Here is an 18,680-nt window from a genome sequence, read left to right on the forward strand (position 1 = left end):
GTATAAATCAATCTTGGTACCTAGTGGGGCTCAGGGTTTCTTCTGGCCCCTTTGAAGCACAGGGCCCTTGTACATGGTAGATGTTCTTAATAAACGCAACGTTGACAATGGATTTTCCTTTTAACTACCCACTGGTAAGTTATTCAGTAGAATTGCCCTGCCTTTAAAAAACACATAACAAGAAGTTTGCTGATACAAAAAGATGTTATCCCAGTTTACAATCCCCTTCTAAAGGGACTGTGGTCCCTAGTGGAGTCCTAGTATTTTGAAGTTAAGGGTTGTCCCTTTATAGTGGCTTTTCTTTGAATTAAAAAGGCTTAAAAATTCTTTAGCATAAAAATTGTATATATAGATACTATATATAATATATATAGTATCTATATATGCTATATGTATAAATATAATATTTCTTATACTTCCTCCAACACTCTCCAATGAAGTCACAGTTTGCCTCTTTACACCAGAGTCCACATCCTTCCCACAAGAACAGTGCTGTAACATTTCCTCTCCTTTTCTTCTAAAAAGGAGTCATGCCACCGTGGCACCCACCTGCAGGGACTGTGACTACACAAACGGGAACTTCCAAGCCTGTCTGTACCCAGTGGGCATCTCTGATGAAACGGACTCTAAAATAAGGCATTTGCCTAATAGCCTACTGGAAGTGACTTTCAAAAGGGGGTGTAAAGAAAAAATATGTTGGGACTTCCCAGGTGGTCCAGTGGGTAAGGCCCCGCGCTTCCAATGCAGGGGGCCAGGGTTTGATTGTTCATCAGGGAACTAGATCCCGCATGCATGCAACTAAGAAGTCCACATGCCGCAACTAAAAAGATCGTGCATGTGGCAATGAAGACCCAGCACAGCCAAAATAAATAAATTAATTAAAAAAAAATCTTAAAGAAAGAAAAGAAAAAAATGTTGCCTGCCATTTCAGTTTTACTAGGATCAAGCCATTAGCCACTACAGTCGCCCATGGACAGTGCCCCCTGAGGGGAATTCAGGATGGAGAAAACTAGGGAGCATTCTGGGCTTTGTATACACCTAGATAGTTAAGATGCATATCTAAGGGAAAATTTCAGTGACCCCAGATTCTTTTCATACATAGAAAAGCAAAAAAATCATTAACTTGAGATGTCTGTTCTTTGTGATTAGCAGTAATCTTTGGATGTTCCAGGACATGTTTTTGTTTTGTTTTGTTTTTTCCCACAGCAAAAAAATTCAGGCATATCCTGGCTCCTCCCTTACCTCTCATCAGCTACTCGGAGCTATCAGATGGACTGTTTGCAGGGCTATAGTCCTCAGTAAGGTCCTTGAATAAAACTTAACTCACAACTTTTGAGTCGTGTGTTTGTCTTTCAGTGGACAGGGGTGTCAGTTATGTATGCTTTTATATACCTTACGTATTTCCAACTGCTTCAACCTGGCAGAATATTCTTTGCCTTGTTAAACCCAGAGACCTTTTAAACATTTGCTGATTGAAACAGCCTGGAGCTCGCGGACTTTGCTGCTGCTGCTGCCACCAATAGGAATAGGCCTCCCTGGAAAAGAGGCTATTGGCTCGTCGGAACTTCCAAGTCAACATCACCCACAGCTGAAAGTGGCATTTGGGTAAGTGACCGCGACCCTCATCTCTAAGATTCATGTCCCGTTTCCGACAGGCGTCTTCCTTTGAAGTTCCGGGAGGGAAGAGCAGCAGTGGCTGCAGGCCAGCACGTGGGCTTACCGAGTCCCAAGGCTCGGGTCTTGCAGGTCTGCGCCGTCCCTCTGTGCCCGCCCCGGCCACGTGGACACTCACTCCCCGCGCAGGAGGCCAGCTTCCCCGCGCGAGCTAACAGCGATTCATTTCTCTTTCCCTTGTGCGCCCGTAGCACTTTTAACATCTCCGAAGCATGACCCTTGTCACAGAGTTTTGTGATCGTGCACTTCAGAATAAAAACACGTCAAAATGAATGAACTTTTCATTTAACGTGAAGTCCTGGAGGGAAAGGATCTGGTCTTTCTTATCTCGGTGCCCACAGTACTCAGCCCTAGGCTTGGCATTCAGTGAATATGGCCTGTGTCTTGAACGCATCAAAATACAAATGACTTTTAAAATGGGCAAAGGAATGGATGTAGGAAACAAGAAAAGAATGCCGAAATCAAGGAAAGAATGTAGAGTCAGGAGCCCCGCAGGGCAGGGAGTGCACAGCCCGGCCGCCCGGGGGCGGTGTGGAGGGCGCACCGGCAGCCCAGTGTTCCACCGCGTGGGCCCCTTTTGAAGGCGCTTCTACCCGGCCCTACAGCCCGGCCGCCACCCAGGAGGCCTCCTTCCCCCGTCGCTCCGGGCAGCACCATGGCTCGTGGCGTGGAGGCGCTGGACCTGCAGGTGTGGAGCAGAGCCTCAGGTCCGTCCCGGGGGCCTCAGTGCAGGTCAGTACCCCAGGGGCGATCGCCGTGGGGCCCCCCTCCATCCCACGGCCGTTCCTCTGGCGCCCACCGCCACCCCCTTCCCGGGCTGCTTTCCCCCACGGGTCTCCTGACGCGCGCACCTCTGCTCTATCTCCCACCGCCCGCCGCCTTCCACCTGCCTCCCGGGGCTCACAGAGGCCAGCTCGCTGACTCGAGGAAAAAGTGCCCCAGGGCACCAAGTTGAGACGCTCTCCTCAGGCTGCTCAGCCCGGGCGGGAGGCGACTGGGGGGAGGTGGGGACTCGGGGCGGGGCGGGAACGCCCGGTCACGAGCCCCTTCCTCGCCGGCGCGCAACGACCCGCCCGGCAGCCCGCCGCCGCCGCCGCCGCCGCCGCCCGAGGGGGGCAGCCGCCCCCGCGACTCGCCGCGCCTGCCAGAGGGCCGGGGTCTGCGCGCCCCGGGCGGCTGGTAGGAAGGGTAAGAGAGAGGCGCTAAGAGGAGGGGGGCCCGCCTAGGAGGGATCCGACTTCAGGGGAGGCGTTCCCGGCAAGGCTGAAACGCGTGCAGTGAACGGTTTCTCCTGCTCCGAATCCCGAGAGCCGTGGAAAGTTTTGAAGGCGCAGGCCTGGCCCGGCAGCCCCGTCCTTTTCCCCAGGCCAGGAAGCAGAGGAAAGACCAGGTGATTTCAGGTTAACTGTCAGATGAGGCGCCTGAGCTGTGTCTTTCTGGGTATTGGACTCTGGAGAAACCCTCATCAAGTGGATGGCTTTCCTGTTCTAGACTAGAGCTTTCTTGCTGCCTTGCTTATAGTAACTGCTTGCAGTTAGTTAAATCAGGCTGGGCTTTGCCTTCCGGAACAAAGAGGCCTTTTCCTCAGGTGGGAGGGTGATAGCGTGTTTAACCCCAATTCCTCTGCCTTTATGAAAAGGCGTACAGTTCAGCCCGGTGGCGCTGCCCGTGGGCCCCAACTTCTTGGTCAAAACTCCAACCACCCAGCCGTGCAGCTGAGCCGGGGGCGGGTAGTGCGTACAAACAGGCCTTCGCTCCCCTCTTAAAGCTCGCAAAACAAATACAGTGGTGGGTGGTTAAACTTTCTTAAAATAGCGTGGAGACTTTCCTGCATAGCGCTCTCGGTATTAAATACAAATGAACTTAACGCTAGCAAGGAAAGCCAGAATTCAAGAGGAGGATTTATTTGATCTCTGATCACTGTCCAGATAAGTATTTAACGAATACTTATATGTTTTTTGTGGTATATGTTTTTTAGACTTTTGAAAGACCAATTTTGAATTAGAAGACAAAACTTTGGTGCAGCTTTTTTGGACAACTGGATACCTGTGAATGTCACCTCAAAATGACTGGGTATCGTGTAATTTATAAAGCATCTCTCTTAATGCTAAGTGTTTATTTTTAATAGAGCAGAGGGGTAGAAGTTATACACTGTTTCCATCTACCGTAGCCCTAAAATCACTGTCCTAAAAGGTAGGGAGCAAATTGACCCTGGGTTTATTTACTATCTTTTGCTTGGACTGATAAACAGGCTTGTGCTTATGGTAGGTATGGTGTGTATAAACTTTTTTTTTTTTTTAACTTGAATTTAGGTTTTTTCTTAGCACATTTCCTCAGGACTTAAATGGTTTTATCATGTCCAGTGAGTATCTTCAGAAGCTACCATTCTTAGAGTAGAGGAAACACACTTGGGTGTGCACATAAGTAGGTTTTGAACGGATTCTAATTTTAAATATACATATGTCTGGTTGTACAGTACCGGTGGGAGACAGGATTTTGTTTCGTCACACACTGCGAATGGAATAAGTCCATAAGAAAGAGGTAGGAGAGGTTGCCTATGGATGTTAGGATGCAAATTCTGATACGTAATGTTGAGGGAATCAACTATATGGTTCTCCCAGATGTGGGATGTGGACTTCACACTTCAGGACCCGCTCACCATCTCTGTGATGCACTAACCACACAGCACAAGTTTGGGGGAATCTGGTAGCTTCTTCCTGTTGAGTCAACATTCTCAAGATTTTAGCTCATCTTCCTCTAAATACTTTAAGGTGAGTTAAACTCCCATTACTGTGAACTCTCCCTTCTTTAGCAAACCTTCTGTAAAGCAGGTTCTGTGGCTTGGATCCTTTAAAAACAGGCACATTTCCCACACGTCTCCTGACCATTTCCATGCACAGGCCATCGTAATAGTGCCAATTGTATGTAGTCTCCTGCACATAAAAACAGGTAAATCCTGATGAAGTGTTTGAGGGGGCCATGTTCTTTTCTCCCAAGGAGAAAGGAGGAGCTCCAAGGAGGAGCATATAAATGTGTTGTTTTTAACAATAAACTAGTGCATATAACATGTCTTAATGAAGCAAGTAGGAAGAGTAGGGAGACAAATTTTATACAGAATGGCAGAGAATACAGAACTGAAAGTCAGGGATGATTGTATATGGCAGCTAATCACTTTGGCTAGGTCTCAGTGAAGTGAAACCCAGACTAAGACAATTTTTGAAACTTAATGAAAAAACAGGTGTCTTCCTGTGGCTACAGTTTTTAAAGTGGCCAAAATTGTGGCCAAAGAAAGCCTTTTTGGCTATGAAAATTAAATGTGGAGTCTTCTCTGAGGCTGAGCTGTTCTCTCTAGCTGAGGCCTGGAGTCCAAGCCCCACCTGTCAGTTCCCAAGAATGAGATCACCCTTCAGTGAGCTCTTACATCATGTGTTCTGGGCTTCATAGAGAAAAGTAATCTTATTTCCAGACCTCATTTTCTTTATCAAACTGCAATATTCTTTTCAGTATCAAATGCGTAAAGCCATGTTTTGGTCTGTTTACATATTTGTTTGCTTTGGCAATCTTCTGGGGTTTTTCCTTCCCACTTTCCTCTGCCTAACCCTAGCTGAGCTTTCTACTCTGTTTTGAGCTTGGACCCCATTTTCTCTTCCCTGGTGTGAGGAGAGAGCTTTCGGGATATTTCTTTCCCCTCAGTTGGGGGGACCGCTTCCTTTTTTCTCCTTTGAAGGTTGTATTTTGTTATCTCCCCTTGAATACATCTAGTGGTTTCAGCTTAAAAAATCCTGTCAGGCAAGAATTGGTGACTAGTGAGGCTAAATATTCTGGAAAATTGTCCTTGGTACAATTCCAGAAGACCCACAATTTAAGGGGTGAGCTTTAAAAAAAATCCCGTCACCTATAGCAACTAGAGGGAATTGCTAGAGATAGTGTGCATCTAGGGGTTCCCCAACTGGCCATGAGGTGGGCTTGTCCAAAGATAAGTTAAACTCATCCAATGGTTTGAGGAAAAATGATTAATTATAACTTTAGTTATCATTTTATAACTTTTTTTATGTTCCAATAAACCTTGTTTACAAAAGCAGTCTACTGGCTACATTTGGCCCTTGGTCCACAGGCTTTATACCTTCTTCTAATTTTACTTTTCCTTAGGGAGAGTCATCAGTATTATTGAAAAATTGAGCACTTATTGAAATTGAGCACTTAACTGAAAGTGTTAGAGAAAGCAAAATGTAAGGAATGCCGTAATTCCAGTCATCTTCTCCAGATTTAACTGCATTTGGAATCCTGTATTGCTTAGAAATGGAGTTTTGCTTTACTTTCCTCTCTGATTCAGGGAGCTGATGCTTCAGGATATGTTTTCATAGGAGGTATGACTTGTTCAGAACGAGCACTTTTAAGAGGTCAAGTCCTAGTTCTGCTTTCCTGCTGGCCTGAGGCAGCAAAGTGCTGATGAGAGATGATTTTATAGGAACTTGGTGGCACAGTTGTCTTTAGGGAAATTCCTGAAAGTTGTAGCATGCTCATCTTTTAAGGGTGGCTCCACAGGAAAATGAAAATCCCCTACAGTCTTTTTTCTGGGTATTTCTCAGAGTTAGAATGACCATGTCATTTATGTTCTGAGAGCTGTGCTGAGAAGGTAACTAAGGTTTCTTTCTTTGACCTTTTTTTTTCTTCTCTTTAACTTCCTTTAACTGGGGCCCAACTACCCAGAGCCTGAGCTATCTGAACATTTTTCTCTCTCTCATGAGATTAGCAAACCATGAGAAAATCAGTTCATTGTAGGAACTGGAGTGAAAAGAAAAAACAAAGAAAAAACCCATGTGGGAGTTTGGGATTGGGCTAAAATCTTCCATCCGCCAGATTGCCCTGGGACATTCACCCTACATGAGCATTGCTGTAGAAACACCGAATTTTAGTCTCTGAATTTACTTCCCCTGACTCTCCACTTCCCATCCACCACACACAAACTAAGGACAAGGAAATATTTGATTACCTGATATGTATTATTAGACTCTGTGAAATAGCTTATTTTAACTCATAATGATAACTCAAGAATTCATGTTAATCATCCAAAATCAAGAAAATATGGAAAACTTGAAGAAGAAAATTAAGATTACCTATGATACTACTTCACAGAGATTACCAAAAATTTTTTTTCTGGATTATGTACTTCTAGACTTTTAAAATATCTACATATAGAAATCAATGTCCACATTTTTGGAAAAATGAGATCTCAAGGTGTTTATTTTGTAACTTTGAAAAAATTTAACAGTATATCATAGACATGTTTGAGTCAACACAGAGTTACAAATAGGTTTGCAAGGAACATTTTTGTAACCATCCTTTTGACTGGTTATTTAAACACTTGTAAGATAAATCCATAGACGTTTGATTCCTAGATCACAGATACTCTTCTGATCTCATTCTCTTCTACTGCCAAGTACCCTTCAAAAATTTACATTTCCCTTCAATAGAGGTGTTTTTTTGCGTTATTGACAAATAAAATTTAAGATAGGTAGATTTTCACCATTCTGACTGTTAGTAAATTTGTTGTTAAACGTTCATTGGCCTGTTTGGGTCCTTTATATATAACAGGATAAATATTCAGTTGACTTTCTCTTATTAATAGTTTGGAACTCTCTACAGGTAATGGATAGTAAACTTTTGCCTGCTTAACTATATTGTAGACATTTTTTCCCAGTCTGTCTTTTAACTTTTTGAAGTCTTAATTTTTGTTAAGATCTGTCAGTTATTTTCATTGGCTTCTGAATTTTCTCATGCTTAGAAAGGCATGTTAAATTATATTTTTAAAAATTCTAAATCCTATGCGTCTATCAATTTTATTTTTTAAATGTGTCTAAGTTTTAGTTTTGCATTTGTTTTCAAGGAGGGCTCTAACTTTCTCTCTCCCCAGTGGATTGCAAGTTTTCATAACAATTCATTGAATAATTCATTCTTTGGAAAGACTTCAGGAATATTAATTGAAACAAAATAGGGTTTTTATCAGCAAACCAAGCAACTAAATTACCTAAAACCCTCTAATGTATCTTGGCTAAGCAAGACTTTTCAGTACATTTTTAACATAATTTTTCATGTCAGTTATTTTAGATTTTCTATTGTTTTGTTGTTTTTATTATATTTGTTGTTTTATTATTATAATTTGATCTCAGTGGGTACCGGCTAAGGAAAAGTTCACATAGTTGGGGTTGTCATCTTTTTCACTGATTCATTTCTTTTTTCCAAAAAATTATTCACTGAACACCTATTATGTGTTAGATAGTCTGCTTTATGCTGGGGATATAGTCATAAGTGAGACCAGGCCTTCATGGAGTTCCCTTGTAGGGAAGACCGGCAAAGATTGCAGTCTCAGTTATGAAGGAAATTGATGAGAGAGGCTGTGGGAAAGGCCTCTTTTAATAGAGTGATCAAGGAGCCTGCTCTAAAGAGGTGCCACTTGAGCTGAGACGTGACGGTGGGAAGGATCCAGACATGCAGAGCTGGGTGAGTAGCAGTGGGGTAGATGAAACAGCAAGTGCACATGCTCAGGGCCAGGAAGGAGGTGTAGTGGGGTAGTGAGGAGGGGGAAGAGAAGGTATGGGAAGGAGTGGGCAGGAAACTTTCAGGCCATGGTAAGAGGATTGGATTTTAGTCTAAGAGCAGGGGGAAGCCATACGGGATAGGGAAGTGATGTCTGTCTTAACACTTAGAATTACCCCTCCGGCTACTATGTGGAGAATTGGGAAACTGTTGCAATTGTCTGGTGAGAGTTGATGCTGCTGCTGGGACCAAGAAGGCTGCAGATGTAGAGAGAAGGGGACCACTCCATGTTGTGTTTTGGAGGAAGACTTGATTGAGTGGATGTGAGGGTTGAGGAAAAGGGGAAATCAAAGCATGACTCTGGAGCAAAAGTTCCTGTACTTTGCTGCACATTAGAATCACCTGGAAAACTTATCAAAATCTCAATGCTCAGGGCTTCCCTGGTGGCGCAGCGGTTGGGAGTCCGCCTGCCGATGCAGGCGACATGGGTTCGTGCCCCGGTCCGGGAGGATCCCACATGCCGTGGAGCGGCTGGGCCGGTGAGCCATGGCCGCTGAGCCTGCGCGTCCGGAGCCTGTGCTCCGCAACGGAAAAAAAATCTCAATGCCCAGCTTATACCTAGGCATCAATTAAATCAGAATGTCTAGGGTTGGAAGCCAGACACTGAAACCTTTAAAAAATTCCCGGGTGACGACTATGCAGCCAATGTGGAGGACCATTGACAGAATGAGGGATTGCAGCTGAAACATGTAGATAAGAGTGTGTGATCAGGCGTTGAGCAGATGTGCAGAGAAGAGGGTGGAGGGTTGGTATGAGAAACCTATTAGTCATGTGGGTGGAGTTTCAAAGAAGAGGTCGGATAAGGGAGTCTGTTCAAGAGAGAGATTTGCCAGAGGTGCAAATGTGAAAGTCCACATCCTGTGGATAGTATTTAAAGCCACAGGACTCCATGAACTCTTCTAGAAGGGAGGATAGAGGATAGAAGTGCCCTGGACAGTCCTGAGGCACTCTGGCATCTGGAAGTCAGATGGAAGAGGAGCGAGTAAAGGAGAGCCAGAGAAGCCCAGTGAGGCAGGAAGCAAACTAGGTGAGTGGGATATCCTAGAAGTGGAGAGATGAGGTTGTTCCAGGGACGTGGTGGGTAGCTGGATCAAGTGCTACCAAGCCACCAAGCCGAGACCTGAGAAATGGCCGCTGGAATCTGCAGCCGGCGATGGTTCCCTCTGAGCGGGTTTAGAACGGAAACCCAGTGTTTGCTGTGGAGAATCTGAAGAACAAAAGTACCTCGAGGAAGTTAAATGCTGGATTCATTCCATCATGGCTTTACTTGCTTTTTCCTTTTCCTTTCAGTAACATTTAGAAGTCTCCTGAATTTACGGACTAGGATGCTGTGGTCTGCCAAAGTATCACACTGTTTTAAATAAGAGAAATTATGTTGGAAACATTTGTTTATTTGAATGTAACATTTTTTTCCTTCATTCGTGACCATCTTACAGGCCAATGCCCTTTAAGAAATATTAATTCAGGGATCAGAAGGAACACTGGACAAGGATTCTTATTGGATTCTTGGATCCAATTCTTATTCTAAATTGGATCCTTATGGTTGGGGGCAAGTCGCAACCTCAGGGCACCTTAGTTGCCGCGTTTGTAAAATGAGGAGATAGGAACAAGTAATGTCTAAGGTAAGGATTTCAAACTGGATGCATGTTAGAATCACCTGGGGAGCTTTTTAAATACCCCCATGCCCAGGCTGTGCCCATACCAATCAGGCCAGAATCTCTGAGGGGAGAAGCAGGGCATCAGTACTTTTTTGAGGCGCCCCCGGTGACTTGGTGTGCAATCAGGTGTGAAAACAATGATCTGAGTTCTTGTCTAGCTCTAATACTTTGAGTTATTCTGTCCTGGGTATAAATACGTTCCTGGGGCTTCCTTGGTGGCGCAGTGGTTGAGAGTCCTCCTGCCGATGCAGGGGACACAGGTTCGTGCCCCGGTCCGGGAAGATCCCACATGCCGCGGAGCGGCTAGGCCCGTGAGCCATGGCCACTGAGCCTGCGCGTCCGGAGCCAGTGCTCCGCAACGGGAGAGGCCACACCAGTGAGAGGCCCGCACACCGCAAAAAAAAAAAAAAAAGTACGTTCCTGCCTTAGACAAAATCAGAAAGAAGGGAGGAATGAATAAACACTGGGTGGCAGCTAGCAGTGTCTGTCATGGGAGGTCTCAAAATTTACCTTCCAGACTTCCTCTCACAGGAAGGGATTGAAGGATACTCTCCACAAAAATGAGGGAGTAAAGAAAGAGGTGGAAATGGGATCCAGGAAATGCTTCTACTTCTAGGACTGCTACATCAATACATGATACCTATATGGGCCTGATAGGAGAATGCAGAATCCAATTTAGGAAGGAGGTGAAGGGAATTCCCAAACTGATGGCTTTGAATAAGGATTAGAAAGCAACCCATGTAGTTGGAACAGGAGGCTGAGGGCTCCAGGAATGATGTCCCTGGGAGAAGGGAGTTGACAGGATGCCCAGCTTGGTTGACTGTACTGAAAGGAGCTGGCAGATTCAGCTGGAGTTTCGTGATAAAGTCCTGGTTGGTATATGGAAAACCAAGCAAATGGAGAAAAAGGCAATTAACTCCAGAAAAAAATTTTTATAAGAGAGAATATAAAATCATAGTGTACTGGGGGCTTCCCTGATGGCGCAGTGGTTAAGAATCCGCCTGCCAATGCAGGAGACACAGGTTTGAGCCCTGGTCCGGGAAGATCCCACATGCCGCAGAGCAACTAAGCCCGTGCGCCACAACTACTGAGCCTGTGCTCTAGAGACCGTGAGCCACAACTACTGAGCCCGCATGCCACGACTGCTGAAGCCTGTGTGCCTAGAGCCCATGCTCCGCAACAAGGGAGGCCATCGTAGTGAGAGGCCCGTGCACGGCAACAAAGACCCAATGCAGCCAAAAATAAATAAATGAAATAAATTTATTTAAAAATATATATATATAAATAAAAATAAAATCATAGTTGTACTAGCTCAACTCTGAAGAGTATTTGCATGTTCACTTCATAAGTTCTGAATGTTAATTTATCTGAATGTTTATTTATTATCAAATTTTTATTAAAACTTTGTTGGGACAATGAGTGGGGAGGTGAAATGTGTGTGTTGGCTGGGGAGGGCAGCCATAAGAGCTACATCCCTATTTTCCATAGGAGGATATAAATTGATAATATACTAAAGAGGAAAAAATAGTGAAATGGTATCATTTAGAAATGTTAAATAACAACATCAACAAAGCAGATAAAAGTGGTTGCCCCTAAGGGGCAGAAATCAGAAGAAGGGTTCATTATAGTCCATTTAAAATGAAGTACACACTTAAGTTTGGGGGGGAAATGACAGTGGGACCAGGTCATGCAGAGCTACACAGATGTCGGTTCCGAGAAGGCAGCCTGGTGGTACTGTTCACTGTGATGAGGATGCAGGAAGAAGAACAGATGTGGGAACTGGTTCACCCTGCTTCCCCTGCCCCATCCTCTGACTAGGAAGTGCTAGTTGTGGATTAGAAAAAACATTCTACTTCTAGTGCTACTACATCGGTACATGATACCTATACAGGCCTGATAGGAGAAGGGTTGCCTATCAAGATTATTTTCCATTTATTTGTTGGAGCTGGGGGAACAGACACCAATTTCTCTCTAGCTAAGGAGTTTATAATATCAGCTGGGATGACAAAAGAGAAACCACATCTCAGGTGTGGCTGCAGTTCTGAAACACTAGAATTAGTCCCAAATATTTTTGATAACTTATCCCCACCAGTTAAAAGAACATCTACTCTCTCTGAATGGGTATTTATTTGTATACTGTATGTAAAACCATATATACAATAGAACAGGTAAAATGAACATTTTAAGGGCTGAGATAGATGAGGATGTTAAGAAAAAATTGCTAAATGCAGTGACTTCGTAATATCATTATGACTTCACAGTATCATTACCTAACATCTTAGGTGCAATATATACACTTAGGGCAAGGTTCAACAGTAGTAGATTTAGTCAATACTATAAGTACTTTCTTGATAAATCTGGGTTTTTTTCTTTTCGGATCAGATTTGCTTTTCATCTCTTTTTAACTCATGGCCAACAAAGGTTGTATTAGGGTAGTGTTAGCTCTCCCATTTTCTTGATGTTAATTTAGGCTTATGTTAGTTCTACAAGGAGTCTAATGATTTGCAAGAATCTTTATGTCCATTTTGTGAGGGTTAGCTAAAGTGGATAATATACTCTAACAAATGCTTAAATGGGCCTATGTAAACCCTAAGTGATGGGAATCTGCTGGAAAGCAATGAGGGCACCATACTTCGGGAACGTGCACTCTTCCCCCAGATTGCCTTGTGCACCTAATCGAAATACAGGCATCTGGCTTTCTGACCACATGAGGGTATGTTAGGTGTATAATTCATACATTGTAGCTTGTAAATCTTAATTTACTTTTGCTTGGTTAATAGAATTAGAAGCCCTAGCCCTGTCTTCTCACATCCCATTGGATGGTCTTGCATACCCGACTTGTGTGCACGCACCCCACCTTGGAGGCCACTGCAGTAGAAAACAAACTTCCATCCCTCTTTTTGAGTAGGGTAAGGGTCATACAAGCTGAAAATCAGTAGCAGTCTGAGTTGGTTAGCTTATTTGCTAAGTAGATCGTGCTAATGGGAACAAGGTACCATCACTGAAACTGATGTGTGCATTTTTCTGAGGCAAAGGTCAAAAACCTTCACAAGTTCCTTGAGGTTAGGAATTTTCAGTAATTTGTTCAGTTTTGCTTTTTTCAAAACTTCAAGCTTCCATAGACTCTTTTGGTCATTGATTTGATAAAGCTGGAGTTGCCCTTTGGTCATATGATAGGCTTCAAATTAGCTGACATCACACAGTCCTGATTATCTAGGCAAAGAGTAGATTTTCTTAATAACTGATGGTAGCTCTGATGGGCTTCCTTCCTGACTTCTCCCCACAGTACCAGTGTCAGGCTTCCTTCCTAAGTCCAGCTTCTCTAGCTTTTATTTAGCCCACTGTGTGGATGACTTTCCATTCTATTCCAGATCTTGTTTTTACTCTTACAAATACTGTGTTTTTTTCCTTTGATATTTGGGTATTTGTGCCATATATTAAGCTGATACAAATCTATGTTTCCTATGGTTTCGTGAAACAAAAATAATCCATAAGAGTCGTGATTGCTCTTATTTATTTCCTGCAGTTTCAGTTGCGTGACTGCCCTGCAATTGATGGATCAGTGTAACTTAGATCTTCATGGATTTCTGTTCCTTAACTGTTTTTATGGTGTAGTCACTTCTCCTGGTTGTGTTCCCACCACTTAGTAACTCTCTGTCCTTTTCTAAACCTGTTGGTGATTTTCATCGTTTTTGATGGAAGTTGCAATATTCCTCCTGCTGATCTAATTCTTGCTTACCAAGTTGTGATTGCAGCTTTCAAGCCTCCTGTACCAAACATCCAGCCTGGTGCTCAGCCCTAGAGGATGTTGGATAAGTATGTGTCAAATGCAGGAATATTTTAATGTTTTAGTCTTATGATATTGTCCTGTCTCTCTTTTGTTTTTTAGTGTTCCCTCTTTTCACTTGGCACTTTTTTTTTTCGGCACTGTTGTATTTTTGATATAGTGATAAGATGTGTGGTTGTGTGTGCACCTGTGCATGCCCATGTTTAATACCCTTCATCTACTGGGGAACTAGGGAAAACCCACAAATTGAGAAGAGTGGGGCAGTAAAGTGCCTTCAGAAATGTAGAGTTTAGAAAGCTTACACATTTGCATTTTCCTTGAGATACCAGAATTTTTGAACCAAACTATCATTAATATTTTTTCTGTATTTTTATCGTTGTATCATCAGTTGATCACATTTGACTAGTACCATCCTATATTTCAGCTATTGGCTCCTGCACGCTTGAGGGGAAAGGTTTTCATGCTAGCTTTTTCATTTTTCTTTTTATTCTCCACAGTGGTATGAGTACTGCAGCTGTTCTCTAAACACCTAAGTGAAAAACTTTGGGAGGTTTTTAAATAATTAGTGTAAATAATTTAATACAGTGAGTGATCCCCATGTGCATTATCTGCTACTTTGCCTTTTTTTTTCTTGGTCGAGACTTACCTTCCTAATCAGGTTTCTTAGGGTACTATTAAGAGCAGTTATCGTTTCCTGATCATGGAGTGGCCATGTTAGTTGAGGAAACCAGCAGCTGGAAGAATTACTTGAAGCCTCTTGGAGCAATTGGGCTGCATCAATTCCCTTCTCTTTGTTCCAGGGCCCTCAAAGCATACTTCAATTATATCACTTGACACATTTTATTATACTTTTATCTCTTCACATCTCTCCCTTCCACTGGACTGAGCTCCTGGAAGGCAGGAAAATGTCTCTGTCAGAGCTTGGCTCACAAGGTGTTCACCAAGCACTTGACCTACTACCCTGTGTTTCACGCCACTGTTTTCCAGGAAACAACTTCCTCTTTTCTTCAGTACAGTGTTTCTCACACTAGAGGCCGAGGGTATGTTGGGAGGAGGAGTTTCCATGCCTTTATTCTCAGGGTTCTATCACAACTTTTCAGATGTCCTTTTTATCTTACTAAATGAAAAGACATTGTGAATCACCAGGATGAATACATTAGCAACCCAGATCCACTGAGGTAATGGTGGTTAACGCTGAATTTGGTATCACTCAAACATGCCCGCGAAGCTTCCACAGGCATGTTCTCAGGGGTCTGAAGGTTCCTATTGGAGGATGTGGCTCTTAGGCACAGATAAGATGCCACCTTCTTCTTGGAAATGCCTCCCTTGATCAATGCTCTTCATCAAGTGCTCCGTAGCACCTGCCACTCCGTGTATTAGGACATGTTACGGGATTCCCCCTCTGGCTCTGAACCTGTCTCCCCAGAGGCAGACCCCTGCTTGCATAATACTCTGTATACTTATGGTACAGCAGCCACTGAGCTGTTTGATAACCTGTGAATTTGCACTCCCAAGTCTGTCTCTCCTACGGGACGCTGAGCATCTATTCAGCTTTGTGGCCGGAGCACCCAGCAAAAACGCTCAGCACAGGAAGTGTTCAGTAAGTTGGTTAGATGAAATCAGGAGGTAACTATAGCCGCTGCAGGGCAAACACATTTAAAAAGTCTTCTTATTCTTTTGAAATGAGACCCCTTTGGGTCATTGATTTTTCATTTTTTTTTGTTTTTCCCAAGGTTTTCTTATAGGTATTTTTACCTATATGTCTTTAAATATGGTAAGCATGGTTGTTTTCTAATCTGCGTCTGATTCTGATATGCTTGACCCTGTTTCTGCTGTTTCTGAAATTAGTTGACTGCTTCATGCTACTTGGTTTCTTCGTGGGCCTGGTATGTATTAGTACCTGTTAGTCAACGTGTTTTACAAGTTATTTGTCAGAGCTCCCCAAGTCCTAGGATGAGCGTCTGGAGAGGTCTGCATGTGTTTGCTAGGAGACGAGGGCAATTCCAGTCTGGAGCCCCCTGAACCAAGCAAGCTCACAGTGTAACATTCCCTGGCTCACCCAGGCAAGAGGCTCAAAGCGCTGGGTTGTGACCATCATTTCTCAGTATGGGTCCTTCCCTTCCTTTCCCTCTCCCTCCCTCCCTCCCTCCCTCCCTCCTTCCTTCCCTCCCTTCTTCTTTCCAGCAAAATAACCTGGCCTACTAATTCTGGAAATAGGAGGTCTAAATATTAACTTAAAAATAGAAAATCATTAACAACTGAGTATAAGGCTTAAAAAGTCTTAAAATGAGCCTTAATATAGTCTCTCTATTTTTATTTTTTCTTTGAGCTTCTTTTAAATTTGTTAGTCAAGCTAAATGACATAGGTCCTAAGTCAATATAAAAATGTCATTAAGATATTTTAGGTGAAAACCCCCAATTATAAAAACTTTCTAAGAAATGAGTAACTTGAATGATCGGCTAAACTTAATAGAGTTTATTCATTAAACTTACCATCAAGATGCTTCCTGTTTCAAGAAACAGAAATCAAACTTAAACAGGCTTAAGGTCCAAAGAGTGTTTATTGGCTCAGCTTGAAAGTCTTGGAATCATGGCTTCAGGCACAGCTAGCTCCAGGAACTCAAACGTTGTCATTAGGCAATCTTAACTGCTCTTCTGTGTTAGCTCCACTCTTTGGCAAGCTCTCCTATGCTGGCTTCCAGGCGAGATGGTGAGATGACTTCCAGGAATTCTAGACTCAGCCTATGCTTTAAGTCTGTGATCCCCAAACTTTGCTGATTATGCATTCAACAGTAAAAGTTAAGCACATATCCCCAATGTGTATATATTATTTATAAATTATATGCTACTATAGACCACTGTTATTTTATATGGTATATTATTAGCAGAGCTCGTTTTTCTGTTTGTTTGTTTTTAAGATAAAGAATAAAATGGAAGTACTAGTATTTTCTATTCTCCTAGTGGATTGTTTTTCACGCCCCATTTTGGGGACTACTTGGTGGAAAGACCACATCTCTTCCATTGGTTATAATTACAGTCTTGTGACCACATTTCATTGGTTCTTTTTGGCCTAGCTTGAGTCATGTGCCCATTTCTGAGTCCAGAGTCCTTGAAATAGTAAAAGCAAAATTTTGCTAATATATAGGATGACACAATTATATGATTGGGCATAAATAGAGAGATGCTATTTTAACTTTAAAGATATTTATAATTTGGGATCTTATAATCACTGATCTATCATGCAAAAAAAAAGAGACATAATCCTTCTTTCAAGGATTATAGAACAGAGAGTTATAGAACAGAGATTCTCTATTTCCGTAACAATTTAATTCCATTAGTCTGTACTAAATTTCTGTGATTTCACACCTAGCATATCACAAAAGTATCTCACCTAGTTTTTGTTAATACTCCAGTGACAAGTGAATGCTATCTGTTAGGATGTAGGAATTGACAAGTCTTGCAAATAAAATCCTATTTTTATAATTTTGGTAATGGCCACTTGGAACAAGATGGGTAGCTATACGTAAAGGCAGGTGATAGAAGGTCCTGAATCATTTTCAGATTTCTAAAGTGAAAAGGACTTCACTGGCTGGAGAGAGTTTTGCTTGTAAGAATGGGTAAAGCATGTGAATGGAAAGTATTAATCAGGAGCTTTCTGATGGACAGGCTCTTTTGTGTATTTAAAAATTAATCTTCTTTGGCAGAGATGCAATGGCTCATCTTGATTCTGAGGTGACAGAAGAATGTCTGAGAGAAGACCTGAAGTTTTACTTCATGAACCCTTGTGAAAAATTCCGAGCCAGACAACAGATTCCGTGGAAAATGGGTTTGCAGATTTTGAAGATAGTCATGGTCACCACACAGGTAAATTATATTATCAGTTCATTTGTTCTTTTTCTTACCCCAGGATGAAACTGTTTTCCCATGTTCTGCCACTTGACTTTTGTCCTGAAAAGGCCACACTCATGTTCATAAACCTGTAAAATTATATTGATTCTGGAGGGCAGGTGGTAGGTCGAAGTTCAGTTTAGATGCCGACTTTGTTTTAATGAGGGACTCTGAGGTCATCTCTCACAGGTTCTGTAAATATAGATAGTACTAGATCTGAAGGGGGTGTGGGGTTTCTATATCTGAATGAGGCACAGGGCTCATGAAGGCTGCCCAGTCCAAAGTGATCTGTGTTCTTGAAATCTTTTATCTTTATTCAAATACATCTTATATAAATATACTTTGGAAATCTGCATTTTGGACTGTTTTGATTTTGGATTTATAGAATGCTAAGTTTTCTTTTCATCAGTAGCTAAGTGCTTAAGTAAATACTCCCCCACCTTACCTACGCCCCATCCCCTTTCCCAGGCACTATAAGGAGTGTCTAAAGACTACACTGGGACCTTTTGCTTAAATTCATACTGTTAAGCACTTTATTATCAGTTGTCATCTAGTTTTTGGGCCTGTGCTACAGAACCAGTTTTAGGGAGGCTTCTCTGTAGGTAACTATATTTGAAACATGCGGCCTTTTAAAAACAGTACTAATTTGGGATATTAGGCTCCATGGGAAAATAATTATTCTGTCATCAGTGTAACAACTGTTTGTAAAGATGTGATTTCTGGAACACAAAAATAAATACCTTTCTAAAAATCACTTCTTTACAGTTTTAGAAATGAGAGAGGCGGCTCCTGCCATAACTGAAGTTGCATCTTTATCCTGTGTTCATAAAGAGGTCTTGTCACTGCATGACATGCTGTACCAGCTCATCACGTTTTAGGGTAAACAAGTTACTTCCAAAGAGACAAAGATGAGAGGCAGGGCCAATGTTAAATGTATATGCTTAGCTATTTTCTTTTTTCTTTTCTTTTTTTTTTTTTTTTTGTGGTACGCGGGCTTCCGTGGCTCACGGGCCCAGCCGCTCTGCAGCACGTGGGATCTTCCTGGACCGGGGCACGAACCCGTGTCCCCTGCAGCG

General features: G+C 42.7%; 1 protein-coding gene across 1 annotated transcript in view; it reads left to right on the forward strand.

The window, feature by feature from the left end:
- Positions 1–2,304: 2,304 nt before the first annotated feature.
- The window catches only part of MCOLN2 (mucolipin TRP cation channel 2), a 61,023-nt gene continuing 44,647 nt past the window's right edge, over positions 2,305–18,680 (forward strand). Inside the window, exons 1-2 of the mRNA XM_082657455.1 lie at positions 2,305–2,406; positions 17,421–17,580. Of these exons, the coding sequence (XP_082513581.1) occupies positions 2,330–2,406; positions 17,421–17,580 (237 nt within the window). The 5' untranslated portion in view covers positions 2,305–2,329. The remainder of the gene's footprint in view (positions 2,407–17,420; positions 17,581–18,680) is intronic.

The sequence above is a fragment of the Grampus griseus genome (assembly GCF_964374135.1).
Source record: "Grampus griseus genome assembly, chromosome: 1".
Classification (NCBI taxonomy): Eukaryota; Metazoa; Chordata; class Mammalia; order Artiodactyla; family Delphinidae; genus Grampus; species Grampus griseus.